At 47.0% G+C, this 21,043-nt stretch overlaps 1 protein-coding gene across 1 annotated transcript in view; it reads left to right on the forward strand.

The window, feature by feature from the left end:
- Nucleotides 1-21,043, forward strand: part of ttc7b (tetratricopeptide repeat domain 7B) — a 300,474-nt gene that overhangs the window by 4,024 nt on the left and 275,407 nt on the right. Inside the window, exons 2-3 of the mRNA XM_033027545.1 lie at nt 2,227-2,381; nt 4,096-4,264. Coding sequence (XP_032883436.1) covers nt 2,227-2,381; nt 4,096-4,264 — 324 coding nt within the window. The remainder of the gene's footprint in view (nt 1-2,226; nt 2,382-4,095; nt 4,265-21,043) is intronic.

Raw genomic sequence — 21,043 nt, forward strand, 5'->3', positions numbered from 1 at the left:
GAACAGATATACAAAACCTTGAAAGCAGGTACCACCAGAATAAGAGGTGGGCCATTTAGAACGGAGATGAGGAAAAACTTTTTCACACAGAGGGTTGCAAATCTGTGGAATTCTCTGCCTCAGAAGGCAGTGGAGGCCAATTCTCTGGATGCTTTCAAGAGAGAGTTAGATAGAGCTCTTAAAGATAAGTGGAGTCAAGGGATATGGGGAGAAGGCAGGAATGGGGTACTGAATGTGAATGATCAGCCATGATCACAGTGAATGGCAGTGCTGGCTCGAAGGGCCGAATGGCCTACACCTGCACCTATTATCTATTGTCCATCAGAAAACGCTTCTTCCCCGCTGTTAACAGATACTGAATGGTCCTCCCATAAGATAAGGGTGTAGTCCCGATCCCCCAACCTACCTCATTGTGGTCCTTGCATTATATATTACCTGCATTTTCTCGAACTGTAATGTTGTAATGCTGTTACACTATATTTTGCTCTGGGTATTTTTCTCTTTGTACTACAGTTGTGCATGTAGGGCCTGATTGTACTCATGTGTGTTATGATTCGACTGTATACCACGCTAACAACGTTCTTCCCTGCATTTCAGTACACGTGATAAGAAAACAAAACCAATCCCTTTTGTTCCATAATCACTTCATAATTTTATACACCTCTATAAGATCACCCCTTAGCCTCCTGCTCTTCAAGGCTAGCCTGTCCACCCGCTCCCTATGGCTCAGGCCCTCAAGTCCTGGCAACATCCTCATAAATCTTCTCTGCACTCTATCCAGCTTTATGACATCTCTCCCGCCATCCTGGGTTCCTTACTGACAGCTGCTTTGGCCTTCATTGGCACGAACGCATGCCTTGAACTCTCACCATCACTCATCACATCAAAACAGTTTTTATCCACGAGTAGTTGCTCTACTCAACAGCCAAAAATCTGTAGCCTCCTTTTGATCTGGTATTTTGTTGGTTCACGTGCTTGATCAATGGTGTTTTATCATTAATGTTTTATTATTATTATTAATGTTTAGTGTTTTCTGAGTCATTCGTAACAGTCACTGTATGTCATGTTGTTACGTGGGTGGAGCACCAAGGCAAATTCCTTGTATGTGAATACTTGGCCAATAAACTTACTTACTTACTCACTTACTTACTTAGAAGCAACCCACTTTCCAATAGACAATAGGTGCAGGAGTAGGCCATTCGACCCTTCGAGCCGGCACCGTCATTCAATGTGATCATGGCTGATCATCCCCAATCAGTACCCCCGTTCCTGCCTTCCCCCCATATCCCCTGACTCTGCTATCTTTAAGAGTCCTATCTAGCTCTCTCTTGAAAGTATCCAGAGAACCGTCCTCCATCGCCCTCTGAGGCAGAGAATTCCACAGACTCACAGCTCTCTGTGCAAACATTCTACAGTACGCCAACCAACTTTACAAATTTCCGTCTAATGCCACCAAAGTTGGCCTTGCCCCTAACTCAGTCGAGAATTTTTATTGTCATATGTCACGGAACAGAACAATGAAATTCTAACTTGCAGCAGCACAACAGACATGTAAACATAGTACTCTATAAAAGCCGTAATAAGCAACAAACATCAGGGCCTGCTGTGTCCTTATCCATTACCTCGAAAAAACTTGGAGGCACATAAAACGGAGGAAGGGTCCCGATCCGAAATATTGCCTGTCCATTCCCTCCCCATATACTGCCTGACCCAGCACTTCCAGCACTTTGTGTTTTGCTCAGAAAGTACTTGATTGGTGTGTTTGTGTGTGGAATGATTGTGGATGATCAGCCATGATCACATTGAATGGCGGTGCTGGCTCGAAGGGCCAAATGGCCTGCTCCTGCACCTATTGTCTATTGTCTATTAAATAGCGGAGTCAGGGGATATGGGGAGAAGGCAGGAATGGGGTACTGATTGTGGATGATCACATTGAATGGCGGTGTTGGCTCGAAGGGCCAAATGGCCTATTCCTGCACCTATTGTCTATTGTCTATTAGAACTTCTCAATATGCTGAGGATACAGGCTACCATTGTCCTGCCTTTAATTTGATTAGTGTGGGTGTCAGTGGTTATGGGGTGTAGGCAGGAGAATGAGGTTGAGAGGGAGAGGTAGATCACCAATGATTGAATGGCCGGGTAGACTTGATGAGCCGAATGGCCTAATTCTGCTCCAATCACTCACATGAACTTTTAAGATTCGTTTGTGTCTCTGCATTCTCCCAGATGACTTGGCAGAGCTGCTACTTGGCGAGTCAAAGCTGGAGCACTATGTGAAGGACAACCCACTCAAACCAGGGGCAAGCCCCCCCGAGGTCAGGTCCAAGCTGATCGAGGTGAAGAAGCATCTGACAGCTGCCCTGGACAGAGGCAACCTGAAGGTAAGACGTCGTTCGCTCAGCGTCTCATTGCAAGCTTTGTCTCTGTGTCAGTAGAACATTCTGTTGTAGTTTATAGACACTTTATAGACACAGCGCGGAAACAGGCCCTTCAGCCCGCCAAGTCTGTGGAATTCTCTGCCTCAGAGGGCGGTGGAGGCGGGTTCTCTGAATGCTTTCAAGAGAGAGCTAGATAGGGCTCTTAAAAATAGCGGAGTCAGGGGATATGGGGAGAAGGCAGGAACGTGGCACTGATTGGGGATGATCAGCCATGATCACATTGAATGGCGGTGCTGGCTCGAAGGGCCGAATGGCCTACTCCTGCACCTATTGTCTATTGTCTATTGAGTCCACGCCGACCAGCAATCAATACAATACAATACAGTTTATTTGTCATTCCACAATCACCCCGTACACTAACACCATCCGACACGCCAGGGACAATTCAGTTTTAGTTTAGTTTAGAGACACCGCGCGGAAACAGGCCCTTCGGCCCACCGGGTTCGTGCCGACCAGCAGTCCCCGCACATCAACACTATCCTATCCCCACTAGGGATAGGGATAATTTTTTACATTTACCAAGCCAATTAACCTACAAACCTGTACGTCTTTGGAGTGTGAGAGGAAACCGAAGATCTCGGAGAAAACCCACGCAGGTCACGGGGAGAACGTAGTACAAACTCCGTACAGGCAGCACCCGTAGTCGGGATTGAACCCGGGTCTCGGGCGCTGCATTCGCTGTACGGCAGCAACTCTACCGCTGCGTCACCGCGACCTTCAGTAAAAAATTGCACTTTTTTTTTTACTGCTGCCAATTAACCTACAAACCTGCATTTCTTTGGAGTGTGGGAGGAGGTCACAGGGAGAATCTGCAAACTCCACACAGACAGCACCCGTGGTCGGGATCAAACCTGGGTCTCTGGCGCTGCAAGTGGCAGCAACTTTGCCGCTGCGCCACTGTGCCGTCCCAAAAGGGGTTGTCACAAATATCAGATGGTACATCAGTATCACAGTTGTGGTAAAGGTAGACAAAAATGCTGGAGAAATTCAGCTGATGAGGCAACATCTATGGAGTCGAGCCCCGAAACGTCACCTATTCCTTCGCTCCATAGATGCTGCCTCACCCGCTGAATTTCTCCAGCATTTCTGTATACCTTCGATTTTTCCAGCATCTGCAGCATTTTGTGTGTATCGTCTGGGCTTGTACACTCTGAGTTTAGAAGGATGATAGGGAATCTCGTTGAAATATAAGATTGTTAAGGGTTTGGACACGCTAGAGGCAGGAAACATGTTCCCGATGTTGGGGGAGTCCAGAACCAGGGGCCACAGTTTAAGAATAAGGGGTAAGCCATTTAGAACGGAGACGAGGAAACTCTTTTTCTCACAGAGAGTGGTGAGTCTGTGGAATTCTCTGCCTCAGAGGGCGGTGGAGGCCGTTTCACTGGATGCTTTCAAGAGGGAGCTAGATAGGGCTCTTAAAAATAACGGAGTCAGGGGATATGGGGAGAAGGCAGGAACGGGGTACTGATTGGGGATGATCAGCCATGATCACATTGAATGGTGGTGCTGGCTCGAAGGGCCGAATGGCCTACTCCTGCACCTATTGTCTATTGTCTATTGCAGTTCCTTCCCCCACATTGAAAAGTTGTGTGGTGTGAGCAAGTGTGTGTGTCTGGGGCCGTTCACTCATCCTGTCTGTGTCCTGTTCTGTTCTCAGCAAGAGTTCACACAGGAAGCCAACATGGTTTTGGCCAAGTGTTACTACGTGGAGGGGGACCACACGCGGGCTCTCGCCCTCTACGACAAGATCAATCTGGACAAGATGCAGCTGGTGGCAGTCCCGGTCTACAGACTCCGAATCATTGCCGAATCCTACGCCACAAAAGGTGCCAGGTTTTTTTTTTAAAGTTTCTAAATGAACCTCAAATGCCTCTCTGTTGTCCCGGTGTCGACCGAAAATGTGCACCGCTGCCTGCCTCCCGAGGTCGCTTGCTATTGGTTTATTATTGGCTCGTGTACCGAGATACAGTGACAAGCTTTTGTTTGCCTGCTATCAATAAATCAGATAATATTATACATGAATACAATCGAGCTGAACACAAGTGCAACAGATAAAGCAAAGGAACTATCTCTGACTCAAGGTGTACCTCCCTCAGACAATGAATGCAATTATTATTTCAGGTTGAGGTGAGATCTGACAGAAGCACATACAATTATGAGAGGCATAGATAGGGTTGAGAGGTGTAAATAGGGTAGAGAATCCCAGGATGGAAATATCACATAGACAATAGACAATAGGTGCAGGAGTTGGCCATTCGGTCCTTCGAGCCAGCACCATCATTCACTGTGATCATGGCTGATCATCCCCAATCAGTACCCCGTTCCTGCCTTCTCCCCATATCCCCTGACTCTGCTATCTTTCAGAGCCCTATCTAGCTCTGGCTTGAAAGCATCCGGAGAATTGGCCTCCACTGCCTTCTGAGGCAGAGAATTCCACAGATTCACAACTCTCTGTGTGAAAATGTGTTTCCGCGTCTCCGTTCTAAATGGCCGACCCCTTATTCTTAAACTGTGGCCCCTGGTTCTGGAGGGCATAGCTTAAAGGTGAGAGGAGCAAAGTTTTGAAGGTGTTGTGTGGTGCGGGGTTTTTTTCACAATGAGGGTGGTGAGTGCCTGGAACGCGCTGCCAGGGGGGGCGATGGAGGCAGATACGAGAGTGGTATTTAAGAGACTTGTGATACGGCGCACGGATATGCAGGGAATGGAGGGATATGTGTCACGTGCGGGCAGCGGAGGTTGGTTTAACCTGGCATGATGTTCGCCACAGATATAGCAGGCCCCTTCCTGCGCTGTATTGTTCTCCGTTCTAAGTTTTCCTCTTCTCAACGGGAGTTCTGTCTCACTCTCCCCCTCCCTCTCCACTCTCAGTCCTGATGTTTTGACCCGAAGCATCGCCTGTTCCTTTCCCCCTCCCCGTGCTCTCGATCCACTGATGTCCAATGGGGTCGGGAGGGAGAGATAGATCAACATAGAAAATAGGTGCAGGAGGAGGTCATTCGGCCCTTCGAGCCAGCACCGCCATTCATTGTGATCATGGCTGATCAACCTCAATCAATAACCCGTGCCTGCCTTCTCCCCATATCCCTTGATTCCACTAGTCCCTAGAGCTTTATCTAACCCTCTCTTAAATCCATCCAGTGACTTGGCCTCCACTGCCCTCTGTGGCAGGGAATTCCAAAAATTCACAACTCTCTGGGTGAAAACGTTTTTTCTCACCTCAGTCTGAAATGGCTTCCCCTTTATTCAATCAGCTTTGATTGAGAAGAAGAGTAGACTTGATGGGCCGAGTGGCCTAATTGTGCTCCTATTACTTATGACCTTATGGGCTGGTTGTTTCTTCCTTCAGAGCCCAGCATCAGCGGACTCTTGTGTCTCCAGCCTGAAGTAAATCCCTGGCAGCCACCCATTGCATGCAATGTAGTTGCTGCTTTCATGAGATGCATTCTTCAATTGGCGCAGAGCCGCAGCACCCTCGCATGCAGGATCCCATCACCCACGCCTCTCAGTATCACAATTCCAAATCCCATTTTCAATTCCATGCAAAACCGCAAGAAATTGCAGGGACTTGTTTAAAGAAACAATTGGACAAATACTTGGATAGGACCGGTTTAGGGGGACATGGGCCAAACGCAGGCAGGTCGGATTAGCGTACATGGGGCATGTTGGTCGTTGTGGGCACGCCTGTTTCCATACTGTTTAAGAAGGAACTGCAGATGCTGGAAAATCGAAGGTAGACAAAAGTGCTGGAGAAACTCAGCGGGTGCGGCAGCGTCTATGGAGCGAAGGAAATAGGCAACGTTTCGGGCCGAAACCCTTCTTCAGACTGATAGAGGGTAGGTGAGAAGAAAGGAAAAAGGAAGAGGAGAAGCCCGAGGGCTGAGGGAGAGCTGAGAAGGGGAGGAGACAGCAAGGGCTACCGGAAATTGGAGAATTCAATGTTTATGCCAATAGGCAACGTTTTCCAATTCCAATTGAATTCTCCAATTTCCGGTAGCCCTTGCTGTCTCCTCCCCTTCTCAGCTCTCCCTCAGCCCTCGGGCTCCTCCTCTTCCTTTTTCCTTTCTTCTCCCCGCCCACCCCCCACCCTCCATCAGTCTGAAGAAGGGTTTCGGCCCGAAACGTTGCCTATTTCCTTCACTCCATAGATGCTGCTGCACCCGCTGAGTTTCTCCAGCACTTTTGTCTTCCCTGTTTCCATACTATATGACTCTGAGTTGCAGATGTAGCCCGGTCCATCACACGGACCAGACTCCCCACCACTGCCTCCATCTACACCCTGCTGCCTGGAGATAGCAGCCAACATAATCAATGATTTGCCCCACCCAGGTCAATACTTCTCTTTGCTCATGTTGGGCAGAAGGTACAGATGCTTCAAAGTGCACACCACTAATGTAAAGAACAGTTCTGTAAAAATATTTGCCTGTTTTCATGAATAATAAGGGTGTCACGGGTTACGGGGAGAAGGCAGGAGAATGGGGTTGAGAGGGAAAGATAGATCAGCCATGATTAAATGATGGAGTAGACTCAATGGGCCGAATGGCCTAATTCTGCTCCCATGACTTATGAACTATTATCTGAACAGTCCTTCCATAAGCTAGGATACTGTCCGATTCACCTCTACCCCATTGTGGACATTGGACTTTGTCTCTGGAACTGATGCGCTACAATGCTGAGAACTATATTCTGCACTCTGTGTCTTCCCCTTCACTCCACCTATTGTTCCCGATGTTGGGGGAGTCCTGAACTAGGGGCCACTGTTTAAGAATAAGGTGTAAGCCATTTAGAACGGAGACGAGCAAACACTTTTTCACGCAGAGAGTTGTGAGTCTGTGGAATTCTCTGCCTCAGCCGGCGGTGGAGGCCGGTTCTCTGGATGCTTTCAAGAGAGAGCTAGATAGGGCTCTTAAAGATAGCGGAGTCAGGGGATTATGGGGAGAAGGCAGGAACGGGGTACTGATTGTGGATGATCAGCCATGATCACATTGAACGGCGGTGCTGGCTCGAAGGGCCGAATGGCCTACTCCTGCACCTATTGTCTATTGTACCTGATTGTGTTTATGTGTAGTATTATCTGATTAGAGTAGATAACATGCAAAACAAAGCTTTTCATTGTACCTCGGTACGCGTGACAACAGTAAATCTATGCCTGAACCCTAAACATTTTTATAGCACAGTCAGAGAAAGACCAGGTCAATCTCCCCATGGTGACATTGCAAGTGTTGTGGAAGGAAATGAAAAATTGCAGTTGGATATGAATGTTTCAACAGCTGAAGTTGAGTAAACGCTTCAAAGTAGCCTACAGTGGACTCAAAATGCAGAACCTTGTGCTCTCCAGATGCCTCGGGCTAATGAATGTAGCTTAAGAATTAGGATCAGGGGAGATTTTGACAAACAATAAATTGTCGAAGACTGGAACTGTTCGCTAAATGGCGGGTCAGCTGTTTCATTTTTAATTCTGAGAATAATTAATCATATGGAAAATAAAAAAATGTCAGAAGCTTGGGTCATGACGACTTGCTGTTGGGTGCAAGGAGGAACTGCAGATACTGGTTTAAACCGAACACAGACACAAAAAGCTGGAGTAACTCAGCAGGACAGGCAACATCTCTGGAGAGAAGGAATAAGTGACGCTTCAGGTCGAGACCCTTCCTTCAGCCGTCTCCTATTCCTTTTCTCCAGTGATGCTGCCTGACCTGCTGAGTTACTCCAGCTTTTTGTGTCTGTCTTCTTGCTGTTAGGTCACAGGTCAACACTGAATGCTCGAATAGGGATGAGGGGCCGATTGGCCTCCTGTTGATTCTATTATCTTATCCCCTCGAACAAGGAATGACGTCCAATGCTGGGCTTTCCGTTAAAGTCTGCACAGATTCTACGGGGTGATTTTGGAAAAAAATAAGCAGGTTTGATGATGAATAAAACATTTCCACATCACCAGCTTGGAGATTGTGGAGCGTTGATTAACTGAACTATATTCTGTACTCTGTATCTTCCCCTTTTCTCTACCTATTGTACTTGATTGTATATATGTGTGGTATTATCGGATTTGTTTGGCGAGCATACAAAACAAAACTTGTCACTGTACCTCAGTAAATGTGATAATAATAAACATACTGAGGGCGGCACGGTGGCCCAGCGGTAGAGTTGCTGCCTTAGAGCGCCAGAGACCCGGGTTCGATCCTGACAGCGGGTGCTGTCTGTACGGAGTTTGTACGTTGACCCTGTGTGCTCCAGTTTCCTCCGAGTGCTCCAGTTTCCTTCCATGCTCCAAAGATGTGCTGGCTTGTAGGTTCATTGGCTTCGGTAAAATTGTAAATTGTCCCAAGTGTTTAGGATAGAGCTAGTGTACGAGGTGATCGCTGGTCGGCGTGGACTCGGTAAGAGTCGAAGGGCCTGTTTCAGCGCTGTATCTCCAAAGTCTAAAGAGGGGAATAGTTATGCCTTTGCACAAAGGATCGCTGGTGCATGGTGGCTGAGGCAGACACCATTGTGGCTATGGTCAGCGTTAAAAATATTTGACTGCTTTTGGTTGCAGTAAGGACTATAGGTTATTACAATAAGTTTGTGGTTATTGGATTTTTTTTAAATCGTTCTATATTACCTGTGTGTATTGGTGTTGACATTGGATTAAACACTCTTGACCTGACCCTCGAGATAGCTCTCAAGGAAGTAGATAGACACAAAATGCTGGAGTAACTCGGCGGGACAGGCAGCATCTCTGAATGGGTGACGTTTCAGGTGGAGATCCTTCTTCAGACTGACGTCTCTTTAACAACACAGGTTACACTGCGGAGGCATTGGAATTGACGAGGTATTGGAATTGACAAGCAAGTGCTTGGGTTGACACTTAACTCCATTAAACCATCGAGTGTGGCAGCCTCGCCAGCAGCTGTCTGTCCTTTGTAATTTGTAGTCTGGTTAAAAGTTTGTTTTTGGAGATCTTTTAGTCTTTTTTATGTGTGGGGTGGGGGGGGAAGGGGGAAACCGTCTCCTCAGTCACTACCTGGTCAACCACACTATCCACAACCACACTACCACACTATCTTTTCTCCGAGCCGCATCTTCACCCCCCCCCCCCCCCACCCTCGTGGCCTACCATCTGGATTGGCGCAGCCTTTCCTGCCGGAGACCAGCCAGAGCTTCAGCAGCGGCGCAGCACTGGGATTATCATCGCGGAGCGGGCGATGCCTTACCGGGGATCGCCATGTTGGAGTTCTGGAATGTTGGGCCTGCCGACTTTAACACCGTGGAGCTGTGGTCTGTGGAGCTTCCAGCCGCGGGCGGCGCTGACTTTAACATCGCAGTGTCCTGGGATCATTCGCCGAGGATCGTCAGTGTTGGAGCTCCGCCCAGCTCGGCCTGTGGACTTCGGAAGCCACGGTCTCCGGTAGGAAGCGGCTGATTCGGAAACTCCAAGCCGCTGAGAGTGTTCTTTCGTTCCGACGCCGGAGCTCCGATCATCCGATCATCTGGGCGAGAGGGCCTGAAACATCGGGCCACCGTTGCAGAAGCCTCAATAGACCCTGACCACGGGTGAACAAGAGGAAGAGGACTGAACTTTGTTGCCTTCCCTCACAGTGGGAAACGTTGATTCCACTGTGGGGGACGTTTTATGTTAAATTCTATTGTGTTGTGTTTATCTTATTTGTGTGGCTGCATGGTGACTCAAATTTCACTGCACCAATTGGTGTATGTGACAATATATGTAACTTGAACTTGAACTTAAGTATTTTTAGCATGCGGTAACAAAAATACAACCATTTTTTTTAGCTGTTAAAAATAACTTGTCCCTGAAAACAATTTGTTGTTTCACATAGGTGGTTGAAACAAGACAGACACGAAAAGCTGGAGTAACTCAGCGGGACAGGCAGCATCTCTGGAGAGAAGGAACGGGTGACGCTTCGGCTCGAGACCCTTCTTCAGACCTGAACCGTCACCCATTCCTTCTCTCCAGAGATGCTGCCTGTCCTGCTGAGTTACTCCAGCATTTTGTGTCTGTCTTCAGTTTAAACCAGCATCTGCACTTCCTTCCTGCACAGGTGGTTGGGGCAAATCCCTTACTCGCTTATAGCAGACAATGAAGGAGTGCAGCATAGTTTTACAAGGTTAATTCCCGGGATGGCGGGACTGTCACATGCTGAAAGAATGGAGCGGCTGAGCTTGCACACTCTGGAATTTAGAAGGAGGAGAGGGGATCTTATAGAAACATGTAAGATTATTAAGGGTTTGGACACGCTAGAGGCAGGAAACATGTTCCTGATGTTGGGGGAGTCCAGGACCAGGAGTCACAGTTTAAGAATAAGGAGTAAGCCATTTAGAACAGAGATGAGGAAACACTTTTTCACACAGAGAGCGGTAAGCCTGTGGAATTCTCTGCCTCAGAGGACGGTGGAGGCTCTTTCTCTGGACACTTTCAAGATGGAGCTAGATAGGGCTCTTACAATTAGCGGAGTCAGAAGGCAGGAACGGGGTACTGATTGGGGATGATCAGCCATGATCACATTGAATGGCGGTGCTGGCTCGAAGAGCCGAATGGCCTACTCCTGCGCCTATTGTCTATAATGGACAATAATGGACACCAATCCCCCCCCCCCCCCCCCCCCCCCCCCCCTCCATGGTCTGTTGTAACAAGGGTTTGCTGTATTTAGTGTATTGGAAGATGCTGCTTGTCCTGACCTTGGAGTGCAGCCAGGTTGTGCTAGCTGAGGGCAGCAGCCTGAGTTTAAGGTCACCCATTAATCAGAGCATCTGTCAGGTGAAAAGATAACTGTAAAGCAGATGCTGTGCTCCGCTCAAATGTAGTGCTCAGCCTTTACTTTTCCGGTGAGTCGTATGCCCATGTCATCGTCCTGATCCCAGGGTGCAGGAGGATTACGGACCCGGGCGTTTGTTTAGTCTGAGTTCAGTTTAGAGATACAGTGCGGAAACAAGGCCTTCGGTCCACCGAGGCCACGTTGACCAGCGATTCCCGCACACTAACACTGTTCTACACACACTGGGGACAATTTACAATTTTGCCGAGCCAATTAACCTACAAACCTGAGGTAGACAATAGTGCTGGAGAAACTCAGCGGGTGCAGCAGCATCTATGGAGGTAAGGAAATAGGCAACATTTCGGGTCTTTCGTTGCCTATTTCCTTCGCTCCATAGATGCTGCTGCACCCGCTGAGTTTCTCCAGCACTTTTGTTTACCTTTGATTTTCCAGCATCTGCAGTTCCTCCTTAAACCTACAAACCTGGACTTCTTTGTAGTGTGGGTGGAAACCAGAGCACCCAGAGAAAACCCACATGGTCACAGGGAGAATGTAAAAACTCTGTACAGACAGCACCCCGCAAGTCAGGATCAAACCCGGGTCTCTGGCGGCAGTAGGTTTAGAGGGATATGGGCCAAATGCAGGCAGGTGGGACTAGTTCAGATGGGGCATGTTGGTCGGCGGGGGCAGGTTTCCATGCTGTTTGACTCAATGTGCCGCCTACCTGCTGAACGCATCCAGCATTTTCTGTTTACATAATAGAAACAGAGGAAAAATAGGTGCAGGAGTAGGCCATTCGGCCCTTCGAGCCAGCACCGCCAATCAATATGATCATGGCTGATCATCTAAAATCAGTACCCCGTTCCTGCTTTTTCCCCATATCCCTCAATTCCTTTAGCCCTAAGAGCTAAATCTAATAGCCCTGTCCCACGGTGCAAGTTCATTCCAAGAGCTCTCCCGAGTTTAAAAAAAATCAAACTCGTGGTAAGCACGGAGAATGAACGTAGCGGGTATGTCGGAGCTTGAGGACGTCCCTTAGCGCTAACGACAGGTACTTGGGAAGACTCGCTAACGGCAGGTAAGCACGGGAAGGCTCGTGAATATTTTTCAACATGATGAAAAATGTCCATGAGAGCCCCGAGTACCGACGAATGGCCATTACCGTAAATCTTCGAGTTCGAATCAGGGCAAACTCGGGAGAGCTCTTGGAATGAACTCATACCGTGGGACAGGGGTTTAACTCTCTCTTGAAAACAATCAAGAAAAACAATAATGATTGGGCTTCTGGGCTATAGTCAGCACATACAAGCCCCGTAAAACGCGATCTTATTTTACGATGAAACTCTGACTGTCGAAAACAAATCAATGAGCGTTTTCTCCTTTGGAAATGAAGTACGTCAGGCCTCACTGCAGTTTAGATCATGAAACACAGAGGGCGCTAGAGGCCAGGGTCTTCCAGTGTTTAGGATTGATTTACATGGCTGCTGTTTTAATGCATTTGAACATTGTGCTGTACAATGATCTTTTTACCACAAATACTATATTTATTTCAATCAATTCCAATATATCTTCCAAAAAAGTTTTTCAAAAAACTAGACTCAGACATTACAAATTTTATATGGGATTATAAATCCCACAGAATACAAAGAGCACACCTTAGTAAACCAAAAGAGATGGGTGGTCTAACGCTCCCTAACTTTATGTACTATAATTGGGCAGTAAATATTAAAAATATGATTCACCTGCTGGACAACTCTGCCCAGCAGGTGGACTGGATTGTAATGGAGAGAGAGGACTGCTCTCCGTGTAATACAGGAGCGACTCTCCTCTCACCAATGAATCTGAATAACAAAAATTATAATAAAAATCCAATGATACATAGCACAATTAGAACTTGGAAACAAATAAAACAGAATCTAAATTTAAGAAATCTATCTCTTTTAATGCCAATAGTTAATAACCCGTCGTTTAAACCTTCAATTATAGATAAATCATTTACACAATGGGAAAGAATGGGAATCAAAATGCTCGGAGACTTGTATGAATTAGGAAAATTATTATCATTTCAACAATTACAACTGAAATATAATTTGAAAAATAATCAATATTTTAAATATCTTCAAATCCGTGACTATTTGAAAAAATACACAAAAGACTATCATAACATGTCCCCAGACTTATTGGATGAAGCCATGAAGACAAAGGATGAATCAGCAAATCTAATATCATACTTATACAACATTATTTTAAATATAGAAATACCTACAACCGATGGTATTAGAAGAGACTGGGAACAAGAACTAGCTATAAAAATTTCAAAAGAGAGCTGGGATAAACACTTACTATATGTGCATAAATGCTCGATCAATGTACGACATACTCTAATTCAATACAAAACATTACATAGACTATATTATTCAAAAACTAAAATAAATAAACTTTTCCCCAATGTCTCACCCATTTGTGATAAATGTCAGTCACAAGAAGCTACCATAGCGCACTCTTTTGTTTTTTGTATAAAAATACAAAAATTCTGGAACGAAATATTTGAAATCTTCACAAAATTATTTAAAATAAAACTTGTACCAAAAGCAGAATGGATCATTTTTGGAATATCGGAAGGTAACCCCGAATTAAACGTGTTTCAAAAGAATTTACTTAATTACGGGCTAATAATGGGAAAAAAGCTTATACTCAAATTTTGGAAAAATGCTCCAATACCAACAATAAAAATGTGGATTTCAAACATGTTCGAAACACTACACTTGGAAGAGATGAGACTCCTCCTAGCAGGCAAAGCAGACCACTTCCAAAAGACGTGGTCTGCATTTATGGAACTATTACAAGTATAAGGTGCAATAGTAATTTAAAATATAAATGGTACCAGGATCTGGTAACGGGGGGTATAAAATAAATTAAAAATTTTTTTAAAAAGGAAATGAAGTATGTCAGGCCTCACTGCAGTTTAGATCATAAAACACAGAGGGCGCTAGAGGCCAGGGTCTTCCAGTGTTTAGGATTGATTTACATGGCTGCTGTTTTAATGCAGAAAAGTAAAGTGCATTTGAACATTGTGCTGTACAGCACAGGAGCAGGCCCTTTCCCCCACAATGTCTGTGCCGAACATGACGCCGTTAAATGTATCTCATCTGCCTGTACATGATCCATTCCCTGCACTTCCATATGCCTATCTAAAAGCCTCTTCAACTCCCCTAGACTATCTGCCTCCACCACCTCCCCTGATAATGCATTCCAGGCCCCCATCTCTCTGTGTGTAAAATATAAACATGCCCACACATCTCCTTTTTAACGTCCCGTCCGTTCCCCCCCCCCCCCTACCTTATAGCTGTTCCCTCTAGTGTTGGACAATAGACAATAGGTGCAGGAGTAGGACATTCGGCCCTTCGAGCCAGCACTGCCATTCAATGTGATCATGGCTGATCATCCCCAATCAGTACCGCGTTCCTGCCTTCTCCCCAAACAGTCTTTTTCCCCAGGCTGGACATTTCCACCCTGGGGAAAAATATTGTGCCGGCCTGATGAATGGTCCCGACCTGAAACATCATCGATCCATGCTCTCCAGAGATGCTGCCTGACCCGCTGAGTTACTCCAGCGCTTTGAATCGATCGTCAATCTTTCTGTGTTATGTTAACAATGGATTTCTGAAAATATGAAGAGGTTCATTTCTCAACACACACACAGCACCCTCCTCATATATTTATACACTTCCAGCTCGTGTGCATGGCTGTAAGTGATCTTATAAATGCTGCTGGGTTTGCGTGGGTGTTTTATTTGTACAGCTTTCTGCAAATTTTCCCTGAGATTGCGAGGTGGCTGCAGTTAAGCTGTCTGACCAGCTGGTGGCGGCGATGCCCGATATGTGGTCCTGTTGAGGTTCAGCCACAGGGCAGGTTCATAACGACACACTGTGTGTCTGTGTGTGTGTCGGTGCATGCACACACACACAGACACTCGCGCGCGCACACACACACACGCACGCATTCACACACACACACACACACACACACACACACACACACACACACGCGCGCGCGCGCACACACACACGCAGGCGCACACACACACATACACATGCATGCACACACCCTCGCACACACACGCACACAGACACGCGCACACACGCATACATGCACGCACACACACAAGCACATAGACACGTACACGCGCGCGCACACACACACATAGATGCGTATACACGCATGCACACACACATGCACGCATACACACACGCACACATACAGGCGCACACACGCACGGACACACACACACAAACGCGCGCACACACACACACACACACACACACACACATGCGCGCACATGCACGCACGTACTCACATTCAAATTATGCTGCAGTTCCCATCAATAACCTATTGTCATCTTCTGTATCTATTTTGTTATAGATCATTAATCATAGATTTAAGGTGAAGGGGAAAAGATTTAATAGGAATCTGAGGGGTAACTTTTTTACACAAAGGGTGGTGGGTGTATGGAACAAGCTGCCGGACGAGGTGGTTGAGGCTGGGACTAACGAACATTTAAGAAACAGACAGGTACATGGATAGGACAGGTTTGGTGGGATATGGACCAAACGCGGGCAGGTGGGGCTAGTGTAGCTGGGACATTGTTGGTCTCGGTGTGGGCGAGTTTCCACGCTGTATCACTCTGGCTTTATGACTCTACGAGTAAAGGAAAGGGATAATGGAGACATTCGGTCTACATGTCAAGAGTGTTTAGTTTATTGTGTTCCAAAATAGCCACAAAGTGCTTGAGTAACTCAGCGGGTCTGGCAGCATCTCTGGAGAACATGGATAGGTGACGTTTCGAGACAGAACCTTTCTTCAGACACGGGTCTGAAAAAGGGTCTGGGCCCTTTCAGTTTAGTTTATTGTCATGTGTACCGAGGTACAGTGAAAAGCTTTAGTTGTGTGGTTTTAGTTTAGTTTAGTTTAGTTTAACTTCTTTACTCAGAGAGTGGTAGCTGTGTGGAATAACTTCTTTACTCAGAGAGTGGTAGCTGTGTGGAATGAGCTTCCAGTGAAGGTGGTGGAGGCAGGTTCGTTTTTATCATTTAAAAATAAATTGGATAGTTATATGGATGGGAAAGGAATGGAGGGTTATGGTCTGAGCGCAGGTATATGGGACTAGGGGAGATTATGTGTTCGGCACGGACTAGAAGGGTCGAGATGGCCTGTTTCCGTGCTGTAATTGTTATATGGTGTGCTAACCAGTCAGCGGAAAGTCTATACATGATTACAATCATGTTTCTACCAATGGATATTGATTGTCATACCAATGGATATTGATCAATTTTACTTCGGAGTCACGTGAGTGACTACGTGAAGAAGGGCCGCCCGTCTGCGTGCGCGCCATTACGTCTGAAAGCAACGCGCACAACGGACGGGAGCGGCACTGCGACCTCCCAGCCATTGGGATTTTAAAAAGGCGGCAGGTAAGAAAAGTTGAACCACTTACCATGCACTTTCTGTTCGGGCTAAAGAAGTGATTTTTCTTTCAGAGCCCCAAAAATGTCAAAGAGAAGGTCCGCGGGGAAACCAGCTGCCGAAGACCGCAGCATTCCCGGGAGCGGACGAAGCTCATTCTCGCCGACATTGCCGCTGGCGTTAGAACCGGCAGGAGCAGACTTGGTGCAGTAGACAAAAACCGTGCGCCTCATAACAAGAGGTCAGCCCACACCCAGGGGCCCATCCACGAGATTCCACCCCTACAGCTCTCGGCGTTTTACACCTAGAGAGCCAGGCACCGTGGTGGTCCCGGCGGGACGTAAAGCCACACATAAGTCCGGGGAAGAGGGAAACCCTCCCTCATCGGGAAGCGTCCGAGGACGACTCTCGCACATGGAGCAGCTGGTGGAGAAGCTGCTCCACAATGATAAACTCCGGAGAAAGGAGCATTATCAGCACGAGTCCCATTTACAGACCGTGCCAGCAGCCTCATACTCTGGGCAGCAATATGTCTTTCCCATGGAAGAGGGAAGTACATATGGGGATTACCCGGACTCAGAGTTTGGAAGCACAGGGGGGGAACACTCCCAGGGGGGACTGGAGGAAGTACCCCTACAATCAACTAAATTTGCGATCTCCACAGCACTGGGAGCACCCTTGGATGAAGACCTAGCAAGTAACATCAACTACTTGGCGTCTCATCAACTCAAGGATCTTGTCATGGAAGAAACCCTAAACAGGTACCCCCCACCATCAAACTGTGCTTCCCTCAAGGTACAAGCGGTGAACCGCATAATTTGGGGACAAATAGGTCCCATAATCAGGAACCAGGAACTGAAGTTCCAAAAAGTGTTTGCAGGAGGTGTGGAAGGAGGCATCCTCACTGAGCGGGAGCAGGATACCATGGCACTGCTATGTAATGCCCGTTTCGAAATAAACTGCATACGGAAAGAGGCTATAAAACCGGCTATAAATTCGAAGTTCGCAGCACTTTGCAAAGCTAGCGACACCCAGCCCGCAAACTACCTGTTTGGAGAAGACCTGTCTAGACAGGTACGGGACCTGGATGATGAGGCAAAAACCGTGTGCCGCATAACAAGAGGTCAGCCCACACCCAGGGGCCCATCCACGAGATTCCACCCCTACAGCTCTCGGCGTTTTACACCTAGAGAGCCAGGCACCGGAGGAAGATTCACCCCTGAGACAAGGTCTTTTTTAGGGGCAGGCCCCAGCAGGCCGACAGCGAGGATCAGGCCGACAGCGAGGATCAGAGCAACCACCAGCTCTGCTCCCCAAACCTCGCGGACGAAAGCCAGCACGACGACGCCAGTACCAACAGAGGTAAGTCAAACCAGTTCCTCAGGGAACATACCAAACGAACCTCACTTACAGGTGGGGGGAAGGTTGAAATACTTCTTAAAAGAATGGTGTTGGGTTACTAAGGATCCATTCATACTGCACAGTATAGAAGGATTCAAAATTGAGTTCAATTTAAATTTATCACCACCACCAACACATTCTAATACTCGCACATATGTCTTTTCCCAAAAAGAGACAATGGATATACAAAAATAAATTGAAACGTGTGTCCCCGGTGTGTGGCGGGTGTGTCCCCGGTGTGTGGCGGGTGTGTCCCCGGTGTGTGGCGGGTGTGTCCCCGGTGTGTGGCGGGTGTGTCCCCGGTGTGTGGCGGGCGAGGTCCCGGTGTGCCGCGGGTGTGTCCCCGGTGTACGGCGGGTGTGTCCCCGGTGTGTGGCGGGTGAGCTGAGTCTACTGAGCGAGATCCCGGTGTGTGGCGGGTGTGTCCCCGGTGTGCGGCGGGTGAGCTGAGTCTACTGAGCGAGATCCCGGTGTGCGGCTGGTGTGTCCCCGGTGTGTGGCGGGTGAGCTGAGTCTACTGGGCGAGGTCCCGGTGTGCGGCGGGTGTGTCCCCGGTGTGTGGCGGGTGAGCTGAGTCTACTGAGCGAGATCCCGGTGTGCGGCGGGTGTGTCCCCGGTGTGTGGCGGGTGAGCTGAGTCTACTGGGCGAGATCCCGGTGTGTGGCGGGTGTCCCCCCGGTGTGTGGCGGGTGTGTCCCCGGTGTGTGGCGGGTGAGCTGAGTCTACTGAGCGAGATCCCAGTGTGCGGCGGGTGTGTCCCCGGTGTGTGGCGGGTGAGCTGAGTCTACTGGGCGAGGTCCCGGTGTGCGGCGGGTGTGTCCCCGGTGTGTGGCGGGCGAGGTCCCGGTGTACGGCGGGTGTGTCCCCGGTGTGTGGCGGGTGAGCTGAGTCTACTGAGCGAGGTCCCGGTGTGCGGCGGGTGTGTCCCCGGTGTGTGGCGGGCGAGGTCCCGGTGTACGGCGGGTGTGTCCCCGGTGTGTGGCGGGTGAGCTGAGTCTACTGAGCGAGGTGCCATCTGTTCTCCACCACACAGGCAAGTCAAGGTGGGCAACACATGGTCCAAGATATCTGTGTCAGCTCCTCACCAGATCCATCAACTTAGTCCCACGCATTCCACTCTTCTCCCATGATCCTGCAAATGTGCCGTCAAAGCATTTAAACGGTGAGTTTATAAAGTTGCAAAGAAGTTCACATGGACTGATGTCAAATTAAAAGCTGATTGAGCAATTGCAATTGAAATGATTGCCTTTACGAATGTACATGACAGATGCTGCCTGACCTGCTGGGTTACTCCAGCAATTTGCTTTGTGCTTTACATGACAGGCAGTGTAGATTGCTGTAATATGCTGCGCTGCTGCAGACACATTCCAAACCCGCAGGCACTGTGCTTTGACATGACAGTGGAGGCAATAGCTTAAAAATTAATTCACAAGAGTACCTGCCACAAAGCAGTCCATTGTCCTAAACTGAAGAAACCAGTTTCGTTTTTCCCTCGTAACCCCAGGCAAATAGAAGATGTGTTTTGAAGCTTTGACTCCTAGAAATCAATGTGAACAGATTGCCATGGGTCACTCGCTTCTGTTGATGTTAGATCTCTTTACTTTAGAAATACAGCGTGGAATCGGAGATCTCGGCCCACCGAGTCCGTGCCGACCAGCGATCAGTAGCACTATCCTACACACTAGGCTACAAACCTGCTGAGGGGCCACACTGTATCTCTAAACTAAACTACACTAGGCAGTATGGGAGCAGAGGGAAACTTGGTTCAGCTTCTGGCAGATGTAAACCAATGCTAGCCCTTTGCGCTCTCTGTGTATTTTTTTTTTTTTTTTTTTTTTTTAATTTTTATTTTTTTTAAATATTTTTATTAGAAGTAGACATATTATGAAGTATAGTTACATATTATAGTAAAAAAACTTTTCATATACATCAGTCATATATTATTAAAATTTTCTATTGTCGATTACTTCTGCTTCTAATGTTTTTTTTATATAGAAAAAGAGAGAAAGAGAGAAAAAAGAGTTACAAATATCAAAAAAAACAAAAAAGGTGGAATGGATTACTTATAATACGTCATTGGAGATAGGTTCGTAGATTATAAAGTATGACTTTTCATCTAATCCTGAGTTCAAGTTTCAGTTGGGTTTTCGTGCTGGGCCAATCTATCCCGTCAGATAATTAATGAATGGAGCCCATATTTTATCAAAAAGTTCTTGTTTGTCCATTAAGACAAGTCTAATTCTTTCTAGATATAGGGTCTCCGACATTTCCACAATCCACATTTTAATTGTGGGGGTCGTAGGGCCTTTCCAAAATTTTAATATTAATTCTTTCCCGGTTTACTGTAGTCGAGGAAATTTATTTGGCTTGTTGTGAGTGTTAAACTTTGCTCTGATATTCCAAGTATTATTAATTTTGAGTTTGGATCCAGTTTTGTATTAATAACTTCTGAAATTATTTCAAAAATATCAGTCCAGAAATGTTTAATTTTTATACAATTTGCAAACGTATGTGTTAAATTAGCATCTAGATGTAGACATTTATCACAAATAGGAGATATTTGTGGGAAGATTCTATTTAGTTTTATTTTAGAGTAGTGTAATCTATGTAAGACTTTAAATTGTATTAAAGCATGTCTGGCATTTAACGAACATTGATGTATATGTTGTAAACTTTCATCCCACAAATCTTTCGTTATAGGATGACCTAATTCATTTTCCCATGTGTGTCTATATGGTTCCGTCGGTGGTACCTCGTTGTTTATTCTTGTCACGTGTACCAAGGTACAGTGAAAAGCTTTAGTTGCGCGCTAAACAGTCAGCGGAAAGACAATACATGATTACAATCGGGCCGTTTACAGTGTGTACATACATGATAAACCTTGGGTAGACACAACATGCTGGAGTAACTCAGAGGGACAGGCAGCATCTCTGGAGAGTAGGAATGGGTGACATTTCGGGTCGAGACCCTTCTTCAGACATGATAGAATAG

This window comes from Amblyraja radiata, chromosome 9, assembly GCF_010909765.2.
Source record: "Amblyraja radiata isolate CabotCenter1 chromosome 9, sAmbRad1.1.pri, whole genome shotgun sequence".
NCBI lineage: Eukaryota > Metazoa > Chordata > Chondrichthyes > Rajiformes > Rajidae > Amblyraja > Amblyraja radiata.